This window comes from Schistocerca gregaria, chromosome 1, assembly GCF_023897955.1.
Source record: "Schistocerca gregaria isolate iqSchGreg1 chromosome 1, iqSchGreg1.2, whole genome shotgun sequence".
NCBI classification, from domain to species: Eukaryota; Metazoa; Arthropoda; class Insecta; order Orthoptera; family Acrididae; genus Schistocerca; species Schistocerca gregaria.
Window position 1 is genome coordinate 411,648,720 of NC_064920.1, and position 25,424 is coordinate 411,674,143.

General features: G+C 41.9%; 1 protein-coding gene across 1 annotated transcript in view; it reads right to left on the reverse strand.

Annotated features, from left to right (window-relative positions):
• LOC126349825 (G-protein coupled receptor Mth2-like) overlaps positions 1 to 25,424 on the reverse strand; it is a 583,470-nt gene that overhangs the window by 451,187 nt on the left and 106,859 nt on the right. The window contains exons 3-4 of the mRNA XM_050002465.1: positions 23,503 to 23,758; positions 6,081 to 6,369 (exon numbers count right to left, since the gene is read on the reverse strand). Of these exons, the coding sequence (XP_049858422.1) occupies positions 6,081 to 6,369; positions 23,503 to 23,758 (545 nt within the window). The remainder of the gene's footprint in view (positions 1 to 6,080; positions 6,370 to 23,502; positions 23,759 to 25,424) is intronic.

The window sequence follows — 25,424 nt, forward strand, 5'->3', positions numbered from 1 at the left end:
TTGGGGGAAGGGGTAGATCTGCCAACGATGCAGACTTTGCTGGAATCGGCAGAACACCCATACCGACCCATTCATTGACATTGCTTCATAACATTTTCAAGTGAATATCATAAAGACCTTAGATGGCTGTGAATTATGAATACAGTGTAGTTTAGTGACTATTTTTCTGCTGATCTATGAAACATCAAGTTCAGTCGCAGTACAAAGGCATCAAAGAAAAACAAATGCATGATTTATAGATTACGTAATATCTTACTCAGGTATTAGACTTACCTTGAAGAAATAAAACGTCAGTTTCTTGTACTCTGTGGTGAATGGTTACCAAACTGTGGCAGCTAGCTAAGCTTCATTGAGAAGCCTTCTGACTGAGCTCTTACATTTGGAAAACGCTTTTGACAACTGATCCTCATGAGAATATTTAAGTGATAGACGATCCTAACAGCATTCATGAATTATCACCTTGTAAGTGAACTTTGGAGTAATTGCAGTCACCCCACAAAAAATGATGCTGAACAAGACACAGGAATTATAAACAAAAAACACTTTCCTGATGCTGTGATACTTCTCAGAATTGCAGGATACTGTTTCCTGTTCTGGCAAACACTATAGGAAGATTCAGTTACTGATACAAAGTAATAGAACATAAAATTATTTATTTAAAATGAAATTTTACAAAAAGCAAGTGTCCACCAGCCTGTCCAATGCATCCAGTCACTTCTCTAAATTAGACATAATTATTTTTTCTTGATGCTGCTTCTTTTACTTAGCAATTACTCAAATACATGGTTTTAACTGTGGACGTTGTCAAGTCTAGTAGGGTAAGGTCATTCCTTCACGTAATCTCAAAACAGGTGATCATGGGCGATGAGGTTGGGAGACAGATGCAGCTAATCTAAACGAAACATAATGTATGCCATGATAAATACACGTAATGTCTCCATATCCTGCTGTGACACTATCTTGTTGAAACGTCTTTTTTCGGATTTACGACGATGCACGATAACATCGAACAATGGCATCCTCCAGTATGGTGAAGAAAACAACCTGATAGTAAATTCAGAAAAGTTTTGAGAAATCGAGCAAAATTTTCCAAATAACTACAGGTTGGGAACTAAGCTATCAAAGACGACTACGCGTAACTATGCGCATTTAAACTAACTTGTCCCAGCAACTGATAATTGATGTTAAAGAGCGCAGTTAGTAATTAAATTATCTGAAGAGAATGGTTTAAATGAAAGCTAGGAGAACTTTAAATTCATGTTTTAAACAATGAAAGACTGCACCAGCTACTTATTTTTTCAGGGTTAGCATATCTGTTTCGAGACTTTATTCTCGTTTGTAAGTGAGTTTCTTTACATAAACATTTTTGTGATATTTTCATGTGTGGTTTTCTGTCTCTCTTGCATTGCGGTTGTCATTTGAACTCATAGAAAATAGAAAATCTCAAATAATAAATCTCGGAATGTTTTTATAAGCTAATGTTAGCGGCAATATTTTTGTGGATCTACTTACAAGTACACTGAGGTGCCAAGTCATGAGATAACTTCTAATATCGTGTCGGAACTCTTCGTGCTGCGTAGTGCAACAGCCCAACGTGGCATGGACTCAAGTCGTTGGAAGTCCCCTGCAGAAACATCGACACACGCTGCCACTAGAGCCGTCCATAATTGCGTAGGTGTTGTCAGTGCAGCATTTTGTGCGCAAACTGACCTCTCGATTCTGTCCCATAAATGTTCGTTGGGATTCATGTCGGGCGATGTGGATAGTCAAATCATTCGCTTAAACTGTCGAGAGTGATTTTCAAACCTATAGCGAACATGGCACCTTGTCATCCATAAAAATTCCATCTTTGTTTAGGAACATGAAGTGGTTGCAATGGTCCCGAAACAGCTGAACATGACCATTTCCAGTCAATGATCCGTTCAGTTGGACCAGGAGACCCAGTCCATTGCTTGTAAACGCAGCCCACACCATTATGGTGCCACCACCAGCTTGCACGATACCTTGTTGACAACAGGGGTCCACGGTCTCGTGGGTGTGCACCACACTCGAACCCTACCCTCAGTTCTTGCCAACTCAAATCTGGAATCATCTGACCAGGCCACAGTTTTACAGTCTTTTAGGCTCGAAAGATATGGTCACGAGCCCAGGAGAAGCGCTGCAAGCGATGTCGTGCTTGCGTCGGTCGTCTGCTGCCAAAGTCCATTATCGCCGCACTGTTTTAAGAGACACGTTCGACGTACGTCCCTCATTGACTTCCGCGGTTATTTCACGCTGTGTTGACTGTTATCAGTGACAACTCGATGCAAACGCAGCTGCTGTCGGTCGTTGACTTTAGGCCGTCGGCCACTGCGTTGTCCATGCCTACAGGTAATGCCTGAAATTTGGTATTCTCGGCACACTCTTAACACGGTTGATCCCGGAGTATTGAATTCCCTAACGGTTTCCGAGATGGATTGTCCTGTGCATCCAGCTCCAACTACCATTCCGCGTTCAAAGTCAGTTGATTGCCGTCGTGTGGCCACAATCACGCCGGAAACCTTTTCACATGATTCACCTGAGTACAAATGACTGTTCCGCCAATGCACTGCCTTTTATACCTTGTGCGCGCGATATTATTGCCGTATGTATATGTGCATATCGCTATCCCAGTAGATTTAACAAAAAGTATGTATATATTCATCTTTTGGATCTGCAGCCCTTTCTTCCTTTCCGCGTTTGCAATTAAATTATTGGATATAGGCTCCGCCTCTTATGCAAGACGTGTTTCGGCACCTCTGTGCGATCGTCAGTAGGTTTTGTTTACTGACAACTGTAAAAAGTGAACATATTTTAGGTTGTAGCGATCTAACAAAGTGAATATTATATTAGTATCGATTATATTTCTATTTTGTTGTAAATGTTGATATTTTAGGTTGTAACGATCTAACAAAGTAAATGTTATGTTAGTATCGATTACATTTCTATTTTGTTGTAGATGTTGATAGGTGATGAGCAGAGTTTTTTAAATTCCCGTCTATGGCTGGTTGCGTTAAATGCCAATTTTCTGTGATGTTTTGTTGGTAAATCTTGACTATTAAATCAACAACGTTATAAATAGCGCACCGCCGTTAACAGAAACAGTAACACAATGAGGTGGTCAACGTGTGGTACTGTAAGGTGCGATGTTGTTAATAGTGAAATATAATGGCCACATGTTTTAGCTTTTGCTCATGGAGCACAACAACCACAACATAACTGAGAAGCAGCTTAGCCGGACCAAACCGTACTGCTAGACTAGGGTTACCAGACGTCCCGTATATTACAGGATCGTCCCTTACTTCCCTGAAGTGTCCCGTTATGGCGAAAAAATATATACCAGCCGTATGGTGGATTGCCTATGTAGATGTAGACGCATATTGACCAGTTTTTCATTAACTGTTCCGTAAATTTTTCACTGTCTTTTTAAGTAACATGTAGCGTAACCAAATGGAGAAGAAACGAATGTGGTCATACCGAATTCAATGAGGAACGATTTTTTAATTTCTTTGGCTGGTACTACGTTATACTTTCACATGGCGAGCAGTTTGTCCGTTTCGCTTTCTTTGGGCGTTGCTTCTTGCTTCAGGTCTCCTCATTTAGAAGTGTGATTTTAGACTTTTGGAGTCACAGATTACGTTACATGATGTAATGTATTGCAAACTTTTCACAGAAATGTCAAAAAGATAGTGTTTATTTACTGACGAAACTGAACCTGCGTTTTAGCCCATGAAATTAGGACGGCAAAGCGAGAAATTATTTTGCACGTTCTGTAAAAGTACTTTTTCAATCGACCTGGCATGTCTAACTGATGCTGAGCAACACATTAATGTGAAGGATCACAAGCTAGCTTTCTCAAGCAAATCTTCAGCACGAAATAAGACGTCTGTAGTTGCAAAACATGAGAACAGTGATGTTACAAATGATGAAGAAAAGCATCTTGCTGGAATTCCATCAATGAAAGGTGCCCATTCCTCCAGCCCAGTGGACGACACTGAGGACATGAACCACGTTAAAATGTATGTCAACAGAACAACCATGAATTAAAAACTGTTAAGTGTGCTGGTGAAAAATTGTCTACGATTTTTAACTTCCTTGCAACTCATGATACCTGCTGCAAAAATTTGCAGCTCGTCACTGGGTTTGTGCTAGCACTAACTGGTACTAACACTACTACAGAAAGTGTGTTCTCTATCACAAATGCTTTGTGGACTGACGGAAGGAACAGGTATAGTGTGAAAACTGTTAAGAAAATACGGAATAAGGGGACTAGCTCACAATTGGTTCACCTCTTACTTTAGCAACAGGCAGCAAAAGGTCATTATTTACAATGTTGATAACGGCTGTCATGTGGGATCTGAGTGGGGTACTGTCAAGTGGGGGGTGCGCCAGGGATCAGTGTTGGGGCCGCTCCTGTTCCTTATTTATATAAATGATATGCCTTCTAGTATTATGGGTAACTCTAAAATATTTCTGTTTGCTGATGACACTAGCTTGATAGTAAAGGATGTTGTGTGCAACATTGACTCGGTTTCAAGTAGTGCAGTACATGACGTCAGTTCACGGCTTGTACAAAATAAACTAACGTTAAACCACAATAAGACTTAGTTTTTACAGTTTCTAACACACAAAACCTGACGTTTCAATCTCACAGAACGGGCATATGATTAGTGAAACTGAACAGTTCAAATTTCTAGGTGTTAAGATGGATAGTAAGCTGTCGTGGTAAGCCCACGTTCAGGATCTTGTTCAAAGACTTAATACTGTCATTTTCACTATTCGAACGGTATCAAAAGTGAGTGATACTTCGACACGTAATTTAGTCTACTTTGCTTATTTTGACTCACTTATGTCGTACGGTATTATGTTTTGGGGTAACTCTTCCCATTCTAGAAGGATATTTTTGGCTCAGAAACGGGCGGTTCGTGCAATAAGTGGTGTGAGTTCACGAACCTCTTGTCGACCTCTGTTCACGAGTCTGGGTATTTTGACATTGGCCTCTCAATATGTATATTCCTTATTGTCGTTTCTTGTTACCAATATTAGTTTATTTCCAAGAATAAGCAGCTTTCACGTAATATTCGGCAGAAATCAAACCTACATTTGGATCGGACTTCCTTAACTCTTATGCAAAAAGCTGTGCAGTTTACTGCTGCATCCATTTTCAATAAGCTACCACTCGAATTCAAAAATCTTAGCAGTAATACATACGCTTTCAAATCGAAACTGAAGAGTTTCCTCATGGGTCACTCCTTCTATTCTTCCGAGGATTTCCTTGAAAATTAAGCTGATTCTTATTGTATTGCTGATAGCGTTTACTGAACTTATGGACTGACTTTTTTCAGGTTCATGAACATTTATTTTTATCTGTTACTACTTTTATGTTGTAAGTTCATGTAGTGACACGTTCCATGACCTTGGAGATTTGCTCCTCAATTTGGTCCTACGGAACTTGACGCGTAAATAAATAAATAAATAAAAAATAATTAGACTTATTAAGAATCACTTACAGAATGCTTCATGTGTTGATTTTTATGAGTTTATATTTGAAAATATCAAACTCCTAAATGCAAACATACTTCAGCAATATGTAACTGAGAATAAGAAATAAGTACGATAACCGATGGAAGTAATAAACATTGCCTGCCTTAGTTAAAGAGTTCGTAATACTAAAGTAGTGTATTGTGTTTTCATATGACAAAAACAAAACAACAGAATATTTATTCCAATAGTAATGCGAGGTATTTCGATTTCTTTTAGTTCAATTTTTAAGGAGAAGGTGCAATGGTGTATGTACATGCAGCATAATCCAAGTACTTTAACCCAAGTCTACTATATACATATAGTATTAACGAAAGTTTCAACAAAATGTCGATTCATTTGAACTTCTAATTTCTGTCCAATGTTTTGAATTCGGTCATCGGGGCACTCTGAGCTAGAAACGTGCAAAACCGTTCTCTTACTGCACAATTCGTCGTCTCCTTCCAGCTCTGAACTATCATGTTGCTTTGGTTATGTCAACGGCTGTGCAAGAAAATCAATAGGAAATAGGCGGTACTCACGCACGACGAAGCAGATGGTGCCCCAGAGGCCGGGTGCCATGTTGAGGAGCGCGATGGTGGCGTAGCCGAAGAAGAGCGCAGCCACGTGGCTCATGAGCGCCTTGCCGTGCAGCGACGCGCGCAGCCGGCAGCTGGCGTACGCGAAGAAGGTGGCCGCGAGGAAGGCGCACGACACCACCATGCAGATGCTGGTCACCACGAACATGGCGACGCGGCCGCCCTCCTCCGGCGGTGGCGGCTGCTCCATGTCCGACGTGCACAGCAGCGCCGACAGCGAGCCGTTCCACGTCTGCCACAGCATTTACGAGGGTCTTTCCAAATACAGCACTGAGTCGGGCTAAATGAAACGAGTTTGGAAACTCCGGGAAGGGGGAGGTACAGGGTGCGTGGCGGTGACTTCGTTATTTGAAACATGAAGTTGACTGGAGGGGTAGACGGCTAATTAGAAATTTATACTCGAACCAGAGAGCAAGAGTAAGAATAGGAGGTGTGATGAGTGAAGAAATAGAACTGGGAAGAGTTATCACCATCACTGTTCAATATACACTACTGGCCAAGAAGAAATGTAGGTGATAAACGGGTATTCATTGGACAAATATATTATACTACAACTGATATGTGATTACAGTTTCAAGCAATTTGGGTGTATAGATCCTGAGAAATCAGCAACCAGAACAACCACCTCTGGACGTAATAACGGCCTTGATACACCTGGGCATTGAGTCAAAACAGAGCGTGAATGGCGTGTACAGATACAGCTTCCCATTCAGTTTCGACACGATACCACAGTTCATCAAGAGTAGTGCTTGGAGTATTGTGACGAACCTGTTGCTCGGCCACCATTGACCAGACGTTTTCAATTAGTGAGAGATATGGAGAATGGGCTGGCCAGGGCAGCAGTCGAACATTTTCTGTATCCAGATAGGACCGTACGGGACCTACAACATGCGGTCGTACATTATCTTGCTGAAATGTAGGGTTTTACAGGGACCGAGTGAAGGGTAGAGCCACGGGTCGTAACACATCTGAAATGTAGAGTCCACTGTTCAAAGAGTCGTCAATGGGAACAAGAGGTGATCGAGATGTGTAAACAATGGCACCCCATACCATCACGCCTGGTGATACGCCAGTATGGCGATGACGAATACACGCTTCCAATGTGCGTTCACCGCGATGTCGCCAAACACGGATACGACCATCATGATGCTGTAAACAGAACCTAGATTCATTCGAGAAAATGACGTTTTGCCATTCGTGCACCCAGGTTCGTCGTTTAGTACACCATCGCAGGCGCTCCTGTTTGTGATGCAGCGTCATACTCTTCGAGCTGATAGTCCATCCTGCTGGAAACGTCGTTGAATTGTTCGTGCAGGTGGTTGTTGTCCCCGTGTGTTGACTCAAGGATCGAGACGTGGCTGCACGATCCGTTACAGCCATGCGGATAAGATGCCTGTCATCTCCACTGCTAGTGGTACGAGGCCGTTGGGATCCAGCACGGCGTTCCGTATTACCCTCCTGAACCCACCGATTTCCTATTCTGCTAACAATCATTGGATCTTGACCAACGCGAGCAGCAATGTCACGATACGATAAACCACAATCGCGATAGGCTACAACCCGACCTTTATCAAAGTCTAAAATGTGATGGTACGCATTTCTCCTCCTTACACGATGCATCTCAACAACGTTTCACCAGGCAAAGCCGGTCAACTGCTGTTTCTGTACGAGAAATCAGTTGGAAACTCTCCTCATTTTAGCACGTTGTAGGTGTCGCCACCGGCGCCAACCTTGTGTGAATTCTCTGAAAAGCTAATCATTTGCATATCACAGCTTCTTCTTCCTGTCTGTTAAATTTCACGTCTGTAGCACGTCATCTTCGTGGTGTAGCAATTTTAATGGCCAGTAGTGTATATCTGGAGGAAATTATTAGTGAAAGTTTTGAGGGAAGTAGAGGAGCTTGTGTAGGGCGTCAGAGACTGAAGTGTATAAGATTTGCAGACGACATGGTTGTGATGGTAGAGAGTCCAAGAGAGATGGAACAAATGTTAGATGATCTAATGACAAAATTAGAAGAATATGGAATGAAGATTAACAAGAAGGAAACGAAAAGTATGGTAATTGGAGGAAAGGGGAGAAAATGCCGTGTGATAATAGGGGGAGAAGAAATAGAGCAAGTGAATAACTTCAGTTACTTGGGAAGTGTAATGCGTTGCTCAACATCAATTAGTTAAAGAATATCAATGGCAAAAGAAGGATTCAAGAGGAAACAGAAATTACTTTGTGGACCACTGAACAAAGATCTGAGGAAAAGACTTACCAAATGTTACACCTGGAGCGTTGCACTGTATGGTGCGGAGACCCGGACATTGAGGAAGGACGATGAAAGAAGATTGGAGGTACTAGAGATGTGGATATGGAGAATATTGGAATAAGTGAAATGGGAAGACCGAGTAAGAAATGAAGAAGTATTAAGAAGAGTTGGAGAAGAAAGTTATCAGAAAGAGAAAGCGGAACTGGATTGGACATTGTTTGAGGAGGGACTGTTTATTGAAGGAAGGAACAGAAGGAACGGAGGAGGGAAAAAGGAGGAGAGGAAAAAGAAGATATCAAAGGCTGGACAATATAAAAAGAGACAAATACTCAGAAATGAAAAGACTGGCTATAGACATACAAAAGTGGAAGAGGCTTAACTCATAACAAGAACTGCCGTAAGGCGGAATACCATACTACTACTACTCATTGTTGGGTGTGGGAGGGGGGGGGGGGGGGTTGAGCACATTCGAAATAAGCATGGCGGTTACAGCTGAAACAACTGGTTTTCGGTTATATGGCTTTTTTCCCGGCCAGTTTCAAATGGTTCAAATGGCTCTGAGCACTATGGGACTCAACTGCTTTGGTCATCAGTCCCCTAGAACTTAGAACTACTTAAACCTAACTAACCTAAGGACATCACACACACCCATGCCCGAGGCAGGATTCGAACCTGCGACCGTAGCAGCAGCGCGGCTCCAGACTGGAGCGCCTAGAACCGCACGGCTACCACGGCCGGCCCCGGCCAGTTTAACGACACTGTTAAAACCGCTCAAAATAACCAGTTTCTGAAATAACTAATTTTCCGTTTTTTGTTCCTATTATTTCCGGTTATAAAAGTAGAAATCGAAGAAAGATTGAAAAATTTCGAGACCGTTCCAAGGCACATGGAACGAAAATGTTAAATTGTTGTTGTTGTCTTCAGTCCTGAGACTGGTTTGATGCAGCTCTCCATGCTACTCTATCCTGTGCAAGCTGCTTCATCTCCCAGTACCTACTGCAACCTACATCCTTCTGAATCTGCTTAGTGTACTCATCTCTCGGTCTCCCTCTACGATTTTTACCCTCCACGCTGCGCTCCAATACTAAATTTGTGATCCCTTGATGCCTCAAAACATGTCCTACCAACCGATCCCTTCTTCTAGTCAAGTTGTGCCACAAACTTCTCTTCTCTCCAATCCTATTCAATACCTCCTCATTAGTTACGTGATCTACCCATCTAATCTTCAGCATTCTTCTGTAGCACCACATTTCGAAAGCTTCTATTCTCTTCTTGTCCAAACTAGTTATCGTCCATGTTTCACTTCCATACATGGCTACACTCCAAACAAATACTTTCAGAAACGACTTCCTGATACATAAATCTATATTCGATGTTAACAAATTTCTCTTCTTCAGAAACGCTTTCCTTGCCATTGCCAGTCTACATTTTATATCCTCTCTACTTCGACCATCATCAGTTATTTTACTTCCTAAATAGCAAAACTCCTTTACTACTTTAAGTGTCTCATTTCCTAATCTAAATCCCTCAGCATCACCCGATTTAATTTGACTACATTCCATTATCCTCGTTTTGCTTTTGTTAATGTTCATCTTATATCCTCCTTTCAAGACACTGTCCATTCCGTTCAACTGCTCTTCCAAGTCCTTTGCCGTCTCTGACAGAATTACAATGTCATCGGCGAACCTCAAAGTTTTTACTTCGTCTCCATGAATTTTAATACCTACTCCAAATTTTTCTTTTGTTTCCTTTACTGCTTGCTCAATATACAGATTGAATAACATCGGGGAGAGGCTACAACCTTGTCTCACTCCTTTCCCAACCACTGCTTCCCTTTCATGCCCCTCGACTCTTATGACTGCCATCTGGTTTCTGTACAAATTATAAATAGCCTTTCGCTCCCTGTATTTTACCCCTGCCACCTTTAGAATTTGAAAAAGAGTATTCCAGTCAACATTGTCAAAAGCTTTCTCTAAGTCTACAAATGCTAGAAACGTAGGTTTGCCTTTTCTTAATCTTTCTTCTAAGATAAGTCGTAAGGTCAGTATTGCCTCACGTGTTCCAACATTTCGACGGAATCCAAACTGATCCTCCCCGAGGTCTGCATCTACCAGTTTTTCCATTCGTCTGTAAAGAATTCGCGTTAGTATTTTGCAGCCGTGGCTTATTAAACTGATAGTTCGGTAATTTTCACATCTGTCAGCACCTGCTTTCTTTGGGATTGGAATTATTATATTCTTCTTGAAGTCTGAGGGTATTTCGCCTGTCTCGTACATCTTGCTCACCAGCTGGTAGAGTTTTCTCAGGACTGGTTGTCCCAAGGCCGTCAGTAGTTCTAATGGAATGTTGTCTACTCCGGGGGCCTTGTTTCGACTCAGGTCTTTCAGTGCTCTGTCAAACTCTTCACGCAGTATCGTATCTCCCATTTCGTCTTCATCTACATCCTATTCCATTTCCATAATATTGTCCTCAAGTACATCGCCCTTGTATAAACCTTCTATATACTCCTTCCACCTTTCTGCCTTCCCTTCTTTGCTTACAACTGGGCTGCCATCTGAGCTCTTGATATTCATACACGTGGTTCTCTTCTCTCCAAAGGTCTCTTTAATTTTCCTGTAGGCAGTATCTATCTTACCCCTAGTGAGATAAGCTTCTACATCCTTACATTTGTCCTCTAGCCATCCCTGTTTAGCCATTTTGCACTTCCTGTCGATCTCATTTTTGAGACGTTTGTATTCCTTTTTGCCTGCTTCATTTACTGCATTTTTATATTTTCTCCTTTCATAAATTAAATTCAATATTTCTTCTGTTACCCAAGGATTTCTAGCAGCCCTCGTCTTTGTACCTACTTTATCCTATGCTGCCTTCACTACTACATCCCTCAGAGCTACCCATTCTTCTTCTACTGTATTTCTTTCCCCCATTCCTGTCAATTGTTCCCTTATGCTCTCCCTGAAACTCTGTACAACCTCTGGTTCTTTCAGTTTATCAAGGTCCCATCTCCTTAATTTCCCACATTTTTGCAGTTTCTTCAGTTTTAATCTACAGGTCATAACCAATAGATTGTGGTCCGAGTCCACATCTGCCCCTGGAAATGTCTTACAACTTAAAACCTGGTTCCTAAATCTCTGTCTTACCATTATATAATCTATCTGATACCTTTTAGTATCTCCAGGGTTCTTCCACGTATACAACCTTCTTTCATGATTCTTAAACCAAGTGTTAGCTATGATTAAGTTGTGCTCTGTGCAAAATTCTACTAGGCGGCTTCCTCTTTCATTTCTTAGCCCCAATCCATATTCACCTACTATGTTTCCTTCTCTCCCTTTTCCTACACTCGAATTCCAGTCACCCATTACTATTAAATTTTCGTCTCCCTTCACTATCTGAATAATTTCTTTTATTTCATCGTACATTTCTTCAATTTCTTCATCATCTGCAGAGCTAGTTGGTATATAAACTTGTACTACTGTAGTAGGTGTGGGCTTCGAATCTATCTTGGCCACAATAATGCGTTCACTATGCTGTTTGTAGTAGCTTACCCGCATTCCTATTTTCCTATTCATTATTAAACCTACTCCTGCATTACCCCTATTTGATTTTGTGTTTATAACCCTGTAGTCACCTGACCAGAAGTCTTGTTCCTCCTGCCACCGAACTTCACTAATTCCCACTATATCTAACTTTAACCTATCCATTTCCCTTTTTAAATTTTCTAACCTACCTGCCCGATTAAGGGATCTGACATTCCACGCTCCGATCCGTAGAACGCCAGTTTTCTTTCTCCTGATAGCGACATCCTCCTGAGTAGTCCCCGCCCGGAGATCCGAATGGGGGACTATTTTACCTCCGGAATATTTTACCCAAGAGGATGCCATCATCATTTAATCATACAGTAAAGCTGCATGTCCTCGGGAAAAATTACGGCTGTAGTTTCCCCTTGCTTTCAGCCGTTTGCAGTGCCAGCACAGCAAGGCCGTTTTGGTTAATGTTACAAGGCCAGATCAGTCAATCATCCAGACTGTTGCCCCTGCAACTACTGAAAAGGCTGCTACCCCTCTTCAGGAACCACACGTTTGTCTGGCCTCTCAACAGATACCCCTCCGTTGTGGTTGCACCTACGGTACGGCCATTTGTATCGCTGAGGCACACAAGCCTCCCCACCAACGGCAAGGTCCATGGTTCATGTTAAATTAAATAGACAAATTAAAGATAACTTCGTCTGTCCACTGTTCACTGCTATTCTAGAAAAGTGGTAAGCGGTTGTATGCTAGAAAAAAGCACCAGTATTCTCGTAGTACTGATTCTGATTTTTTGACATTCTGCTCAAAAATCACGTCGTAATCGCTGATAATATCAATATTTTGGCATTACGAATAATCAGTACTAAAGGTTGAAAACTGAGGGTAAAGAAGTCTATTTTTCGTGTTAATTTGTCCGTTGTCAAAGGCTTCAAGCAGAAAGACATATTATGTAGACACTGGGAGCAGATCATCTACTTCCTATTTTTATCGTGTATCATGAATGAATTGTTAAGTTTCTAATTTAGTACTGTTACCACAATGTCCTTCCTGTTTTATTATTTCATTGAAATCGCAGACAAATTTTTATTCTTTCAAAGGAACTGAAGCATTGTAGTTCAGCGTTACGTCACTTCGTAAAAATATTTCCACCTTAGAGTTAGTGCCATTCTGCAATACAATGGATGTCCGGCGGCGACAGCCAGAAACTACCGTAAAGGCCAGCTGGGGGTTAGTCTTGCACAATCGACGTACACGTGAGTTTAACCCACGGCACACAGCAACAGGGACATTGTCTCAGAAGCGGAGTACCATTTCTTATGCCATGTGTTTGTTGCACGGTTCTCCCTGCCATAGTTATTAAAACAGCACTGATTGCTTTTCACATTTTCTGTAATAACACAATATTTCAAAACAACACAAATTTTACATATAGAAATTAATTCTTTTTCAAGAAAGGTTTATTTAAAAACGAAAATTTTTATCACAGTTGCTATGACTAACTGATATTTCGAACTTTCCACTCGGTTATTAGTAAAAATAAAAATAAAACCTGTTATAACCGGTCCCAAATACCGAAAAATACTGGATGTTTGGAACTAAAATACTGGTATCGGTTTTAACTCGTCGGTTTTTCCCGTCCCTAATTCTAGGGATGGGAAAAACCGACACCGGCAGTTTGCTTCTGAACAACCCGTAATTTTTGGTATTTCTTTGGTCTCGTTTATAGCAGATGTTTTTTCGTTTTTTACCAACAACCACGGCAGCAGTGCTAAAATTTCTGATTTCTAAATAAAACTTTTTAAAAAACGATTAATGTTTATTCGTAAAATTTCAGCTGCTATGAAATATTGAAGTATTATAGAAACTGGGAAAAGCGACCCGCATAATTTTATTAGCAACGCCTACACTTAAGAAACTAGCAGCAAAGACATGGCAAGAGAATCGCTACAGGACAGACGGTACGTGTTTTGTACGTGCAGTGTGGTAGTTTCTCGCTGTCGTCCTCGCACATCAGTTGTACTGCAGAATGATACCATCACTAGTTTCGTAGTACTTTACAAGGTGCGTTAGCAAACAAGTACAATCTTCCATTTGTTTAAAAAAACTTAAAAACGTGAGGTGGCAGAAGAGACTTGTGACATAATATAAGGAGAAAATCCACCGCTTTCTTTGAAAGACAAGGTAAAAATGATTGATATACCGGGAGTATAACGGGAGTAGGATTCCTCTTGCATAGGTCGGCAGCGTAGAGAGAGTTAAATGAGAACAGATCAAAGATAGCGTTGTTTTCATCAGAAAGAACAGCAAACCAACATCGACAAGGATAGTTCAGGTATATGTGACGACGTCGCATACGGAAGACGAACAGATAGAGAAAGTATATAAGGATATTGAACAGGTAATTCTGTACATAAAGGTAAATAAAAATCTAATAGTCACGGGGGACTGGAATGCGAGTGCAGGAAAAGGAACAGAATAAAGGTTTACGAGACAATATGGGCTCGAAATAGGAGTAAGACAAGAGAAAGACTAACTGAGTTCTGCCATAAATTTCAGCTAGAAATAGCGAATACTCTGTTCAAGAATCACAACATAAGGACGTATTCTTGGAAAAGGCCAGGAGATATGGAGATATTTCTATTAGATTACGTCATGGTCAGTCCGAGATTCCCACATCAGATTCTACATAGTGAGGCATACTCTGGAGCAGATATAGATTCAGATCAAAATTAAATAATGATGAAGAATAGGCTTAAGTTTAAGAGACTAGCCAGGAAGAATCAATAAGCAAAGAAGAGGCATAAGTAAGAACTAAGAAATGAAAAGAGACGCTTGAAGTTCTCTGCGGCTACAGATAATGCTATAAGGAGTTGCTGAGCACGCGGTTCGGTTGAACCGCTCTAAAAAGGGCAATCACAGAAGTTGGAAAGAAAAACATATGTACATAGAAATTAACAGTGACGAAACCATGGGTAACAGACTAAATATTTCAGTTGATCGACGAAAGTAGGAATTACAAAAATGTTCCGGAAAATTCAGGAATACAGAAATACAAGTCGCTTAGGAACAAAATAAATACAAAGTGCAGGAAATATAAGACTAAATGACTACATTGAAAATGTGAAGAAATCGAAAAAGAAATGATCATCGGAAGGAATGACTCAGCATACAGGAAAAACAAAACGGCCTTCAGTGACATTAAAACCAAGGATGGTAATATTAAGAATGCCATGGGAAATCCGTTATTAAATGCAGGGGAGAGAGAGTTAACAGATGGAAACTGTGCACTGAAGGCCTATGAGGGGGAAAACCTATGTGATGACATGACAGAAGAAGAAGCAGGAGTCGATATAGAAGAGACAGGGATCCAGTATTAGAATCAGAATTTAAAAGAGCTTTGTAAGACTTAAGATCAAATAACGCGTAAAATAGGTAACAGTCCATCAGAATTACTAAAATCACTGGGGGAGGATAGACAAAACGATTATTTACGTTGCTGTGGAGAATATACGAGTCTGGCGATATACCACAAGACTTTCGGAAAAACATCATCCACACAATTCCGAAAGCTGCAGGAACCAACAAGTGAGAGAATTATTGCACAATCAGCTCAATAACCCATGTATACAACTTGCTGGGAAGAATAATATACAGAAGAATGAAAAGAAAATTGGGGATTTATCACATGACGATCAGTTTGGCTCTAGTAAAGGTAAAAGCACCAGAGAGGCAGTTCAGACGTTGAGATTGATGGTGAAAGCATGACTAAAGAAAAATCAAGACACGTGCATTGCATTTGTCGACCTGGAAATAGCGTTAGACAATTTCAAATGATGGAAGATGCTCGAAATTCTGAGAAAAATAGGGGTAAGCTATAGGGCAAGACGGGTAATATACAATGTGTACAAGAGCCAAGAGGGAAGAATAAGAGAGGAAGACCAATGAATATGTGCTCGGATTAAAAAGGGTGTGAGACAGGGATGTAGTCTTTCGCCCCTGTCGTTCAATCTATACATTGAAAAAGCATTGACGGAAATAAAAGGAAGGTTTAAGGGTGGAATTAAAATTCAAGGAGAAAGGATGTCAATAACAAGGTTCGTTGATGCTATTGCTGTCCTGAGTGAAAATGAAGAAGAATTACAGGATCTGCTGACTGCCATGAACATTCTAATGAACAAAGAACGTGGACTGACAGAAAATCGAAGAAAAACGAAAGTAACGAGGAAGTAGCAAAAAAGAGAATAACGATAAACTTAACATCAGGATTGGTGCTGAATCAGGATTGGTGCTGACGAAGTAGATGAATTAAGGAATTCTGCTACCAAGCCCGCAAAATAACCCATGACGGACGGAGCAAGAAGAATATAAAAAACAATCTCCTTAGTCACAAAAAAATCCATTCCTGGCCAAGAGAAGTCTACTAGTATCAAACATAGACCTTAGTTTGTAGAATAAATTTCTGAGAATTTATGTTTGGAGCACGTTACTGAAACATGGACTGTGGGAAAACCGGGAAAGTAGAGAATCGAAGCATTTGAGATGTGACACACTACTGAAGAATGGTGAAAATTAGATGGACGATAAGTTAAGAAACGAGAAGAGTCTCCGCAGAATCGGTGATGAAAGAAATACGTGAGAAACAGTGACAAGAAGGGACAGGATGGCAGGACATTTGTTAAGACATCATGGAATAACTTCGATGGCTCTAGAGGGAGGCCGGTCGTTGTGGCCACGCGGTTCTAGGCGATTCAGTGTGGAACGGCGCGACCGCTCCGGTGGCAGGTTCGAATCCTGCCTCGGGCATGGATGTGTATGATGTCCTTAGGTTAGTTAGGTTTAAGTAGTTCTAAGTCTAGGGGACTGATGACCTCAGATGTTAAGTCACATAGAGCTTAGATCCATTTGAACCAGTTTTTTCTAGAGGGACCTGTAGAGGGTAAAAACTTTAGAGGGAGACGGAGACTGGAATACATCCAACAAACGAATGAGGACATTCGTTGCATGTGCTACTCTGAGATAAAGAGATTGGCACAGGAGGTGAATTAATGGCGGACCGCTTAAAACCAATCAAAAGACTGATAACTCCAAAGAAAAAAACAGGGTGAAAATCCCTTCCAAAAGTGATAATGTAGGGAAGTCATTAGCTTGTGACCTTTCGCTCTCGCTCTCGTCGCAACCGTCTCTTTCGCCATTCCAATTGTTGCTGGATACAATAAGATCAATTTCAGCCTCAGACTGAGCGCCATATCGATCTTCATCTACTACTCCTACACCGTCATTAGAATGGTCGAATCATTTTTGAAGTCTACGTTTATTGCTGGCAATAACAACAATAAATAACCGAAAATCGGTTATTTCAGTAACTGGTTGGTTTCGACCGATTTTAACAGTTAGCTTAAACCGGAGGCGAAAAGGACCAATGTAAACGAAAACCGGTTGTCTTAGCGTAATCGCCATCTCTATTTCGAAAAGGCGGGACCTAATTTTTTTATGGCTAATTTACTGCAGATCGTGCAGTGGACGAGAGAAAATCGCGAGTTGCCGTGGTGACTTTATTTTCCAGTGCTGTTCGGTCATCGCAAACAAGTTTAATATTGCTCATGCATTGCTCCTGAACGAAGATCTGTTGTTATGTGAGTGGACACGTTTGTATATAAAAAGAAACAACGACCTTCAAGAGCCAGCAGGACACCAGATAACGTCGTGAAAGTAAGGCTGGCGATTTGGAATTCGCTCCAGTGATCTGCTCGCATACATGCAGCTGCTCTTGCAATTTCTGATTCATCGTAAGGGCTTAAAATTTACAAACTGACCGTGATCCACAATCTTAACCCATGCACTTTTGTTTCACTAAAAAATGCTGTTGAAGCCTTGATCGAAAACCTGCCTCATGACGCCCTTGTGTCCTTCAGGGACGAGGCACATTTTCATTTGTTTGGATGCGTGAATAAACAAAACGTGTGATATACGAGCAGCACGATCCCCTGAGAAATTCGTCAGCAGCACCTGCATCCAGAACATCCAGAATGTGCGACTGTTTGGTGTGCATTATCCAAAACTGGCATGATTTTTGAAAGAGACGATAGTGCAGTCACAGTCACTGTAGTGTGTTGCCTCTAGGTGACTGACAGTTTTTTCTTCCCGAAGTTGAAAAAATTGACGTGTGGGATGGATGGTTCCCACACAACGGCGCCACGGCTCACATGTCACAAACGTCAATGACAACATTGCCCCAACAATTCACCGATCGTCTTTATCTCCTTGGGGGCTGAACTCCAATGGTCAGCACATTGCCCAGATTTAGCCTCCTTCGAATTTTTCTTATGTGGTTATCTTAAATCCTTCGTGTATACCAATCGTCCACGGACCTGTGTTGTAGAACAATTGTTACCGGTATTGCCAACAGAGACAGAGAAATGCTGGACCAAGTGGACCGAAATTTCCGATTTCGACTCTCCGAATGCATTGAGCAGAATGGAGGTTACGTTCAAGATATCATTTTCAAAATCTAATGGAATAAAACTTTAAATGTTTCTCTACGTAAAGAAAAGAGAATTAAACTCAAAATTCCAGTACTTTCTGTTTTATGATTTTTTTTACAATAACGACGTTCTCTCATCGCACACTGTGAGTGCTATAAGAAAGTGTAGGCGTATGCCAATATACAGCCTTCACTGAGCGATGAGGATGGCGGCAGAAGGAAGAACGCAGTGTCTTTACATGTGTGCATTGTAGAATGTAAACAAGGAAACAAAGATATTGGGTTCACACAATGACGTTGGGAAGGTAATGCGACATTTGCGTTCGCCGCAGAGGAGTGTACGTGTGGGTATATGCACTTGAAGGAAGAAAGGAAAGAAAAGAAAGGGTGAAGGAAGGTAAGAAAAGAAAGTAAGAAAAGAAGCAATAGAAAGAAACGAAGGAAGGAGAAGAAAAAATGTAAGGAACGACGATACTTCCTGCAGGCAACAGCATTATCGACGAACATTCTGACTACTGCTGACCTTATCAGATGTCCGATAAATCACTTATGCATATTGAGAACGTTAGCGATCCTATTACGCTTCCTTGACGCACGTCCGATGCTGCTTTCGTATTTTCTTTCTCTTTTTTTAACATTCGGCTTTCAGTATAACATTCTGGGTTTGATTACTTAAACATCATATAGCCAATCGCATATTTGCGTAGATTCTCTGTACGATCATCAGTAGTGGTCAAAGATTTGGTGCACTGTCGAACGCCTTTCGGAAATTTAATAAGATGGAATCTCCCCGTTCCCCTGCACCAACAAGATATTATGAATGGATAAGTAAGCAAGATTATGGTTTAAAGACCTGTCGACATCAAGGTCATTAAAGCTCTGGCCAGGAAATCGGCCGTGCCTTTTCAAAGGTACTATACCGATATTAGTAAAATTTAAATTTTCCCGGCGAATCGACTGTTCAAAAGGATTTCGACCTTACAGCTGGTCGTCGTAAACTTCATTGCATGATATTTCGGCTGTACAACTGCCAGCCATCTTCAGGTGAGTCGAACGAGGACTGACGAAACTTTTTTTTCTTTCTTTATTGTTATTTGAACACCTTATACAATAGGTGGGCCAGCAGCGGCAATATTACGCCTCTCTTCGGCCACAGACAGTGCAAACAGATACAAGGAACATACAGAAAACAAAACAAAATGGTGAACAAAAAAAAAACAGTAGACACATGAGTAAAAATCACGGAGCCATTCACAGGGGTAATAAAAGAAAAAAAGGTTGAGCACTTGTACACAAACACTGATGACTGAAATGATACTCGTCAATGATGGAGCGTCTGCAGTGAAACACTGAAGCACTAACACGACGGCACACACAAAGAAAAGATGGCGATGATGTCTGGCACGCAAATGTTCACTTGACGTGTATGAGTCCGGGGACCTCCCAAAAGGGGATAAGGTGGGTGAGGAGGGAGGGGGAGGAAAGAAGGTACGGGGGTGGGGTACAGGAAGCCTGCAGGGAGGAGGGGGGGAGGAAGGGAGGAGGAAGAGAAGGGAGAGAGGGTGCCCTAAGGAAAAAGGGGACGATCAAAGTAGGTATGAGAGGTAGGTGGAGGGAATGAGGGCATCATCAGGGAGGGGTAGTTGGTGGAAGATACCTCAGGGGAGGGTATGGAGAGTGGAGAGATGGAGAGCAGGTGGGATATGGGAATACTGGCGTGGCAGCAGTGGGGGTGGGAAAGGATGGGAGAGACAAGTGGGTGAGGGGGATCAAGTTTACGGGAGGTGTAGAGGATCCGTATCTGTTCGAGGAAAAGGAAGAGGTGAAAGAACAGAATAAGGTCATACAGGATATGCATGGGGGAGGGGAGACAGATGCAATAGGCGAGGCGGAGCCCGTGGCATTCTAGGATTTGAAGGGATTTGTAAAAGGTTGGAGGGTCGGAGATCCATGCAGGATGGGCATAGCAGAGGATAGGGCAGATGAGGGATTTATAGGTGTGGAGGATGGTGGAGGGGTCCACACCCCATATGCGGCCAGAAAGGAGCTTGAGGAGGTGGCGGTGGGAGCGTGTCTTGGCTTGGATTGTCTGGAGATGGGGATTCAGGAGAGACGACTGTCAAGGGGGACGCCAAGGTCCTTGAGAGTGGGAGTGAGGGTGATAGGACGGCCATAAATGGTGATATAGAAGTCGAGAAGACGGAAGGAAAGGGTGGTTTTGCCTACAATGGTCACCTGGGTCTTGAAAGGATTGACCCTGAGCAACCACTGGTTGCACCAAGTGGAGAACCGGTCAAGATGGGTTGGGTTTAAGGAACATCGGATATGGGAGGTTTTCCACAGGTCAGGGTAGTAGCCGGTGGACAAGACCACATTATATAGCCTGGCGAGGGTGGAGAGGAAGGAGGTGGGAGATTCACGGAGGTGGCGATAGGTAACGCCATTGTGACCGGAAGCGGTGTAGCGTTTCGTGCGGAGTGTAAGGACGATATCCAGAGTGGTGAAAGGGCATTGAGTTCATTGTGTGTAATGTTGTCCAAGTACTAGAAGCCAGGAGCAAGTGGAGGGACAGAGGTTACAGTTCAATTGTGGTCATCAGGGAAGAGGGAGTAATCCAACTGCGGCTCGTCAGGGAGGGTAAAGATATCGGAAAGGTAGGAGGCCTTACTAAGGTTGTCAGGTGACGAAGAAGTTCTCCGCTCCATCTTATATAGTGCGCTGACAGTACTGCCACGCATGCGTTGCAGCCGCGGAGACGGAAGGGCCACACCACCCAATGACAGCGCCCTCGCTGGTGGAACTACAGTACTCAACTGCCGTCGGTATTGTCGCTGGCCCCAGCTATCGAAGTCTCCTTCTCGAGCAAATTTCGGAGAAGACGGGACTCCATGCGTTACTCAATTGGTAACCACTGTCACAGTCCATTAGATTTCCTACAATCCATATTTCAACGGATTCTTTGATAATGGAGACCCAAAAAGTTGTTGCTGTAGCCAAAATCGAAGTTTTGTCCTACTCCATTGAATGTCCGTCAGAAATACAATGTTCCGCCACTGCAGACTTACTGGGTTGCTGTAGGCGAGTGCAACGTTGATGTTCTGTACAACGCTCTCCCACTGTACGCATTGTCTGTCCTATATAGGCCATACCACATTGACATGGTATTTTGTAAATTCCCGCCTTCCGCAGTAACAAATCCTTCACCAATCCCAGCAAATCCGAAATCTTAGAAGGCGGACGGAAAACCACTTTCACATGAAAATTATGAAGAATACTCGCTATCTTGAAGGAGATATTTCCAACGAAGGGAACAAAAGCTAGGGGCTTGGCTGGCGCGTTCACATCTTTATCCACTCCCTTGTTCCTGGCTCTAGTTGAGAAGGCCCTGTTAATTTGCCGGGTCGAGTGAGTATCCATTGTCTCTCCATTGAAACAGAGTATTCTAGTCAACATTGTCAAAAGCTATAAATGCCAGAAACGTAGGTTTGCCTTTCCTTAATCTATCTTCTAAGATAAGTCGTAGGGTCAGTATTCCCTCGCGTTCCAACATTTTTGCGGAATCCAAACTGATCTTCCCCAAGTTCGGTTTCTACCAGTTTTTCCATTCGTCTGTAAAGAATTCGTGTTAGTATTTTGCAGCAATGACTTATTAAACTGATAGTTCGATCATTTTCATACCTGTCCACACATGATATCTTTGGGATTAGAATTATTATATTCTTCTTGAAGTCTGAGGTATTTCGCCTGTCTCATACATCTTGCTCGCCAGATGTTAGACTTTTGTCACGGCTGTCTCTCCCAAGGATATCAGTAGCTCTTATGGAATGTTGTCTATTCCTGGGGCCTTTTTTTTTTACTTTGGTCTTTCAGTGCTTATTCGGATTCTTCACGCAGTATCAAATCTCCCATCTCATATTCATCTACATCCTTTTCCATTTCCATAATATTGCCCTCAAAGACATCGCCCTTGTATAGACCCACTATATACTCCTTCCATCTTTCTGCTTTCCCGTCTTTGCTTAGGACTGATTTTCCATCTGAGCTTTTGATATTCATACAGGTGGTTCTCTTTTCTCCAAAGGTCTCCTTAATTTTTTTGTGGGCAGTATTTATCTTACTCCTAGTGATATATGCCTCTACATCCTTACATTTATCCTCTAACCATACCTGCTTACCCATTTTACACTCCCTGTCGATCTCATTTTTCAGACGTTTGTATTCCTTTTTGCTTGCTTCATTTACTGCATTTTATATTTTCTCCTTTCATCAATTAAATTCAATATCTCTTCTGTTACCCAAGGATTTCTTCTAGCCCTCGTGTACTTACCTACTTGATTCTCTGCAACCTTCACTGTTTCATCTCCCAAAGCTACCCATTCTTCTTCTAGTGTGTTTGTCAACCTGTATTTGTCAATCGTTCCCTAATGCTCCCACTGAAACTCTGTACAACCTCTGGTTCCTTCAGGTTATCCAAGTCCCATCTCCTTAAAGCACTACCTTTTTGCAGTTTATTCAGTTTTAATCTACAGTTCATAAGCAATAAATTGTGGTCAGAGTCCACATCTGCCCCTGGAAATGTCTTCCAATTTAGAACCTGGTTCCTAAATCTCTGCCGTGCCATTATACAATCTATCTGAAATCTTCCAGTATCTCCAGGCCTCTTCCATGTGTATAACTTTCTTTCATGATTCTTAAACCAAGTGTTAGCTATGATTAAGTTATTCTCTGTGCAAAATTCTACTAGGCGGCTCCCTCTTTCATTCCTTACCCCCTTCTACATTCACCTATTACTTTTCCTTGTCTTCCTTTTCTTACTATCAAATTTAATCCCCCACGACTTAAATTTTCGTTTCCTTTCGCTATCTGAATAATTTCTTTTATTTCATTATACATTTCTTCAATTTCTTCGTCATGTGCGTAGCTAGTTGGCATATATAGTTTTACTGCTGTGGTAGGCGTGGGCTTCGTGTCTGTCTTGGCTACAATAATACGTTTACCCTTGCAGTATGTTTTAAAAGAAGAATAGATCAACATTGTAGTAAGCAAAGAGTTCTATCTGATAAGATCCGTAACTAAGAGATATCGAAAGTGAATGAGCTGGCATACCGCAAGGCAGTACTGGGAGACGTTGTATGGGGCGTGGGTCTCATTGAAAGCATATATTGTGCCACTGTCGAGGATCTCGATCTCTTCGAACGAGGCCTCGATGAAGCCTTCAGGGCACGGTGGACTGCCAAACACTCGCCGCAGATCCTCGGGTACCAACACCATGCCTTCCACGTCACCCTCTCCATCACTCCCTTCTGGCGACGGCTCGCACTCCGTGCTACCCTCAACTATGGTCCAGCCATCCTGGCAGCACCTGTTGACAAGAGATGAAACCGTAATTTTAAACGTTGCGTCAGCTAAACCTTCTTAGGTTAACTTATGACAATCGCCTTCGAAAATCACAACCAAAAAATCTATTGCATTACACTCCCCACAGAATGCAAACCTGTGCAACAGCTCTGCAAGAGTCCATGGCTGTCTCGAAGTACACCGAGTCCATACCAACTCCAGCAGAACCACAATATTTCAGTGAGTCAGCACTGTTTATCTTCGATGATGATAGAAGTTGAAGAGATGAATTAAAATTTGTGCCACGAATGGGACTTAAACCCAGTTCTCACGTTTACTAGGCAAATGTGCTAACAATTACTTCACCACAGCAATATGGATAACATACGGTAGCTGCACGGAGCCCTCAATAAAACAAACTTCAATTCAAGACTTCAGCCCATTTTTCCCTTCTCAAATAGTCTGTATTGCCGAGACTGATACAGGAGTAGATCTTTACACGTAATGGGGAAATCTTGCTTGTACCTCAGTCGTAGGTGATCTGTTGATGTGATGGAACTACGTTTCCCTTGAGACATGTGAGTCTCCATTTTTTCTTCAGCAGTAATAAAAGCTGAAAAAACGAAATAAAATTTTTACCACAGCCGGGACTTGAACCCAAGTCTCCTACTTCAAGTCCAGGCCGTGGCATACATTTTAATTCATTTCTTTAGCTTCTGCCATTATTGAAGATAAAGTTGAGACACATGTGACACAAGGAAAGTGAAATTCCATCAGATCAGTAGTCAGCACTGTGATTACAGGCTGGCTTTTGTTTCAGTAATGATCATTCCCATTGATTTACTCCTTTTTCTTCCAGTTACATTTCTCTGTTGACTGCTATCTCATAGCAGGACCGTTTGTTAATATCCTCTGCGTACCAGTGTTCAGACAGACTCGACATGCTCGTCTAGCTTAACGCACAATGTTCCAACAAGGGAACTGCCCAGTCCGACATGTGGGAACCTGCCCTGAAGGTTCATTTACAGGATGAATACCCCAAAAGAAACAGTGTCAAAATTTTAGCCGCTAAGGCACATTGCAAATACTTCTTTCAACAAATGATGAAATTTGCTAAATTCCTGGCTCGGCAGATGCTTGGAGAAGTGTATACCTCGCACCCCGCTGTAGCTGTAGCAGACAGTGCGTGCGCAGCACGCCTGGGAGCATATCCTTGGTTGACGGCACTTCAGTAAATCGATAACACGGCACGACACGATTTTAATTTGTAAAGCGAATTTCGGTTTTCATTGACAGTTTCTCCCGACACAATTGTTCACTTACTATTGCCTAGAATTTGTAACTCATTTCATACCCCTAATAATTAGCAGTTGTCATTTGCGGCATAGCCAAGTGTTAACAAGGGAATTAATTTCCTTTGTGATTTTTTCGTATGTGCTTGTTAATAACGTCTGTCTTCCTGCAGCTTACAGAATTTCACAGCAATTTGTAATCCAACTGATGTTTTAAGCCTTGCACAGATTAAATATGATGAGTTTGGTATGCAATCAAAATCACCTCCTTCTCCTGGGCTTACATAGGTTTTATTTATTTGTTACTTTCTTGGACATTCACCCAAACGACGTCGACATTTAATTAGAAATTGCACAAACATTACAGAGGAAACAGTAAATAGTCGATTCCGTGAACTA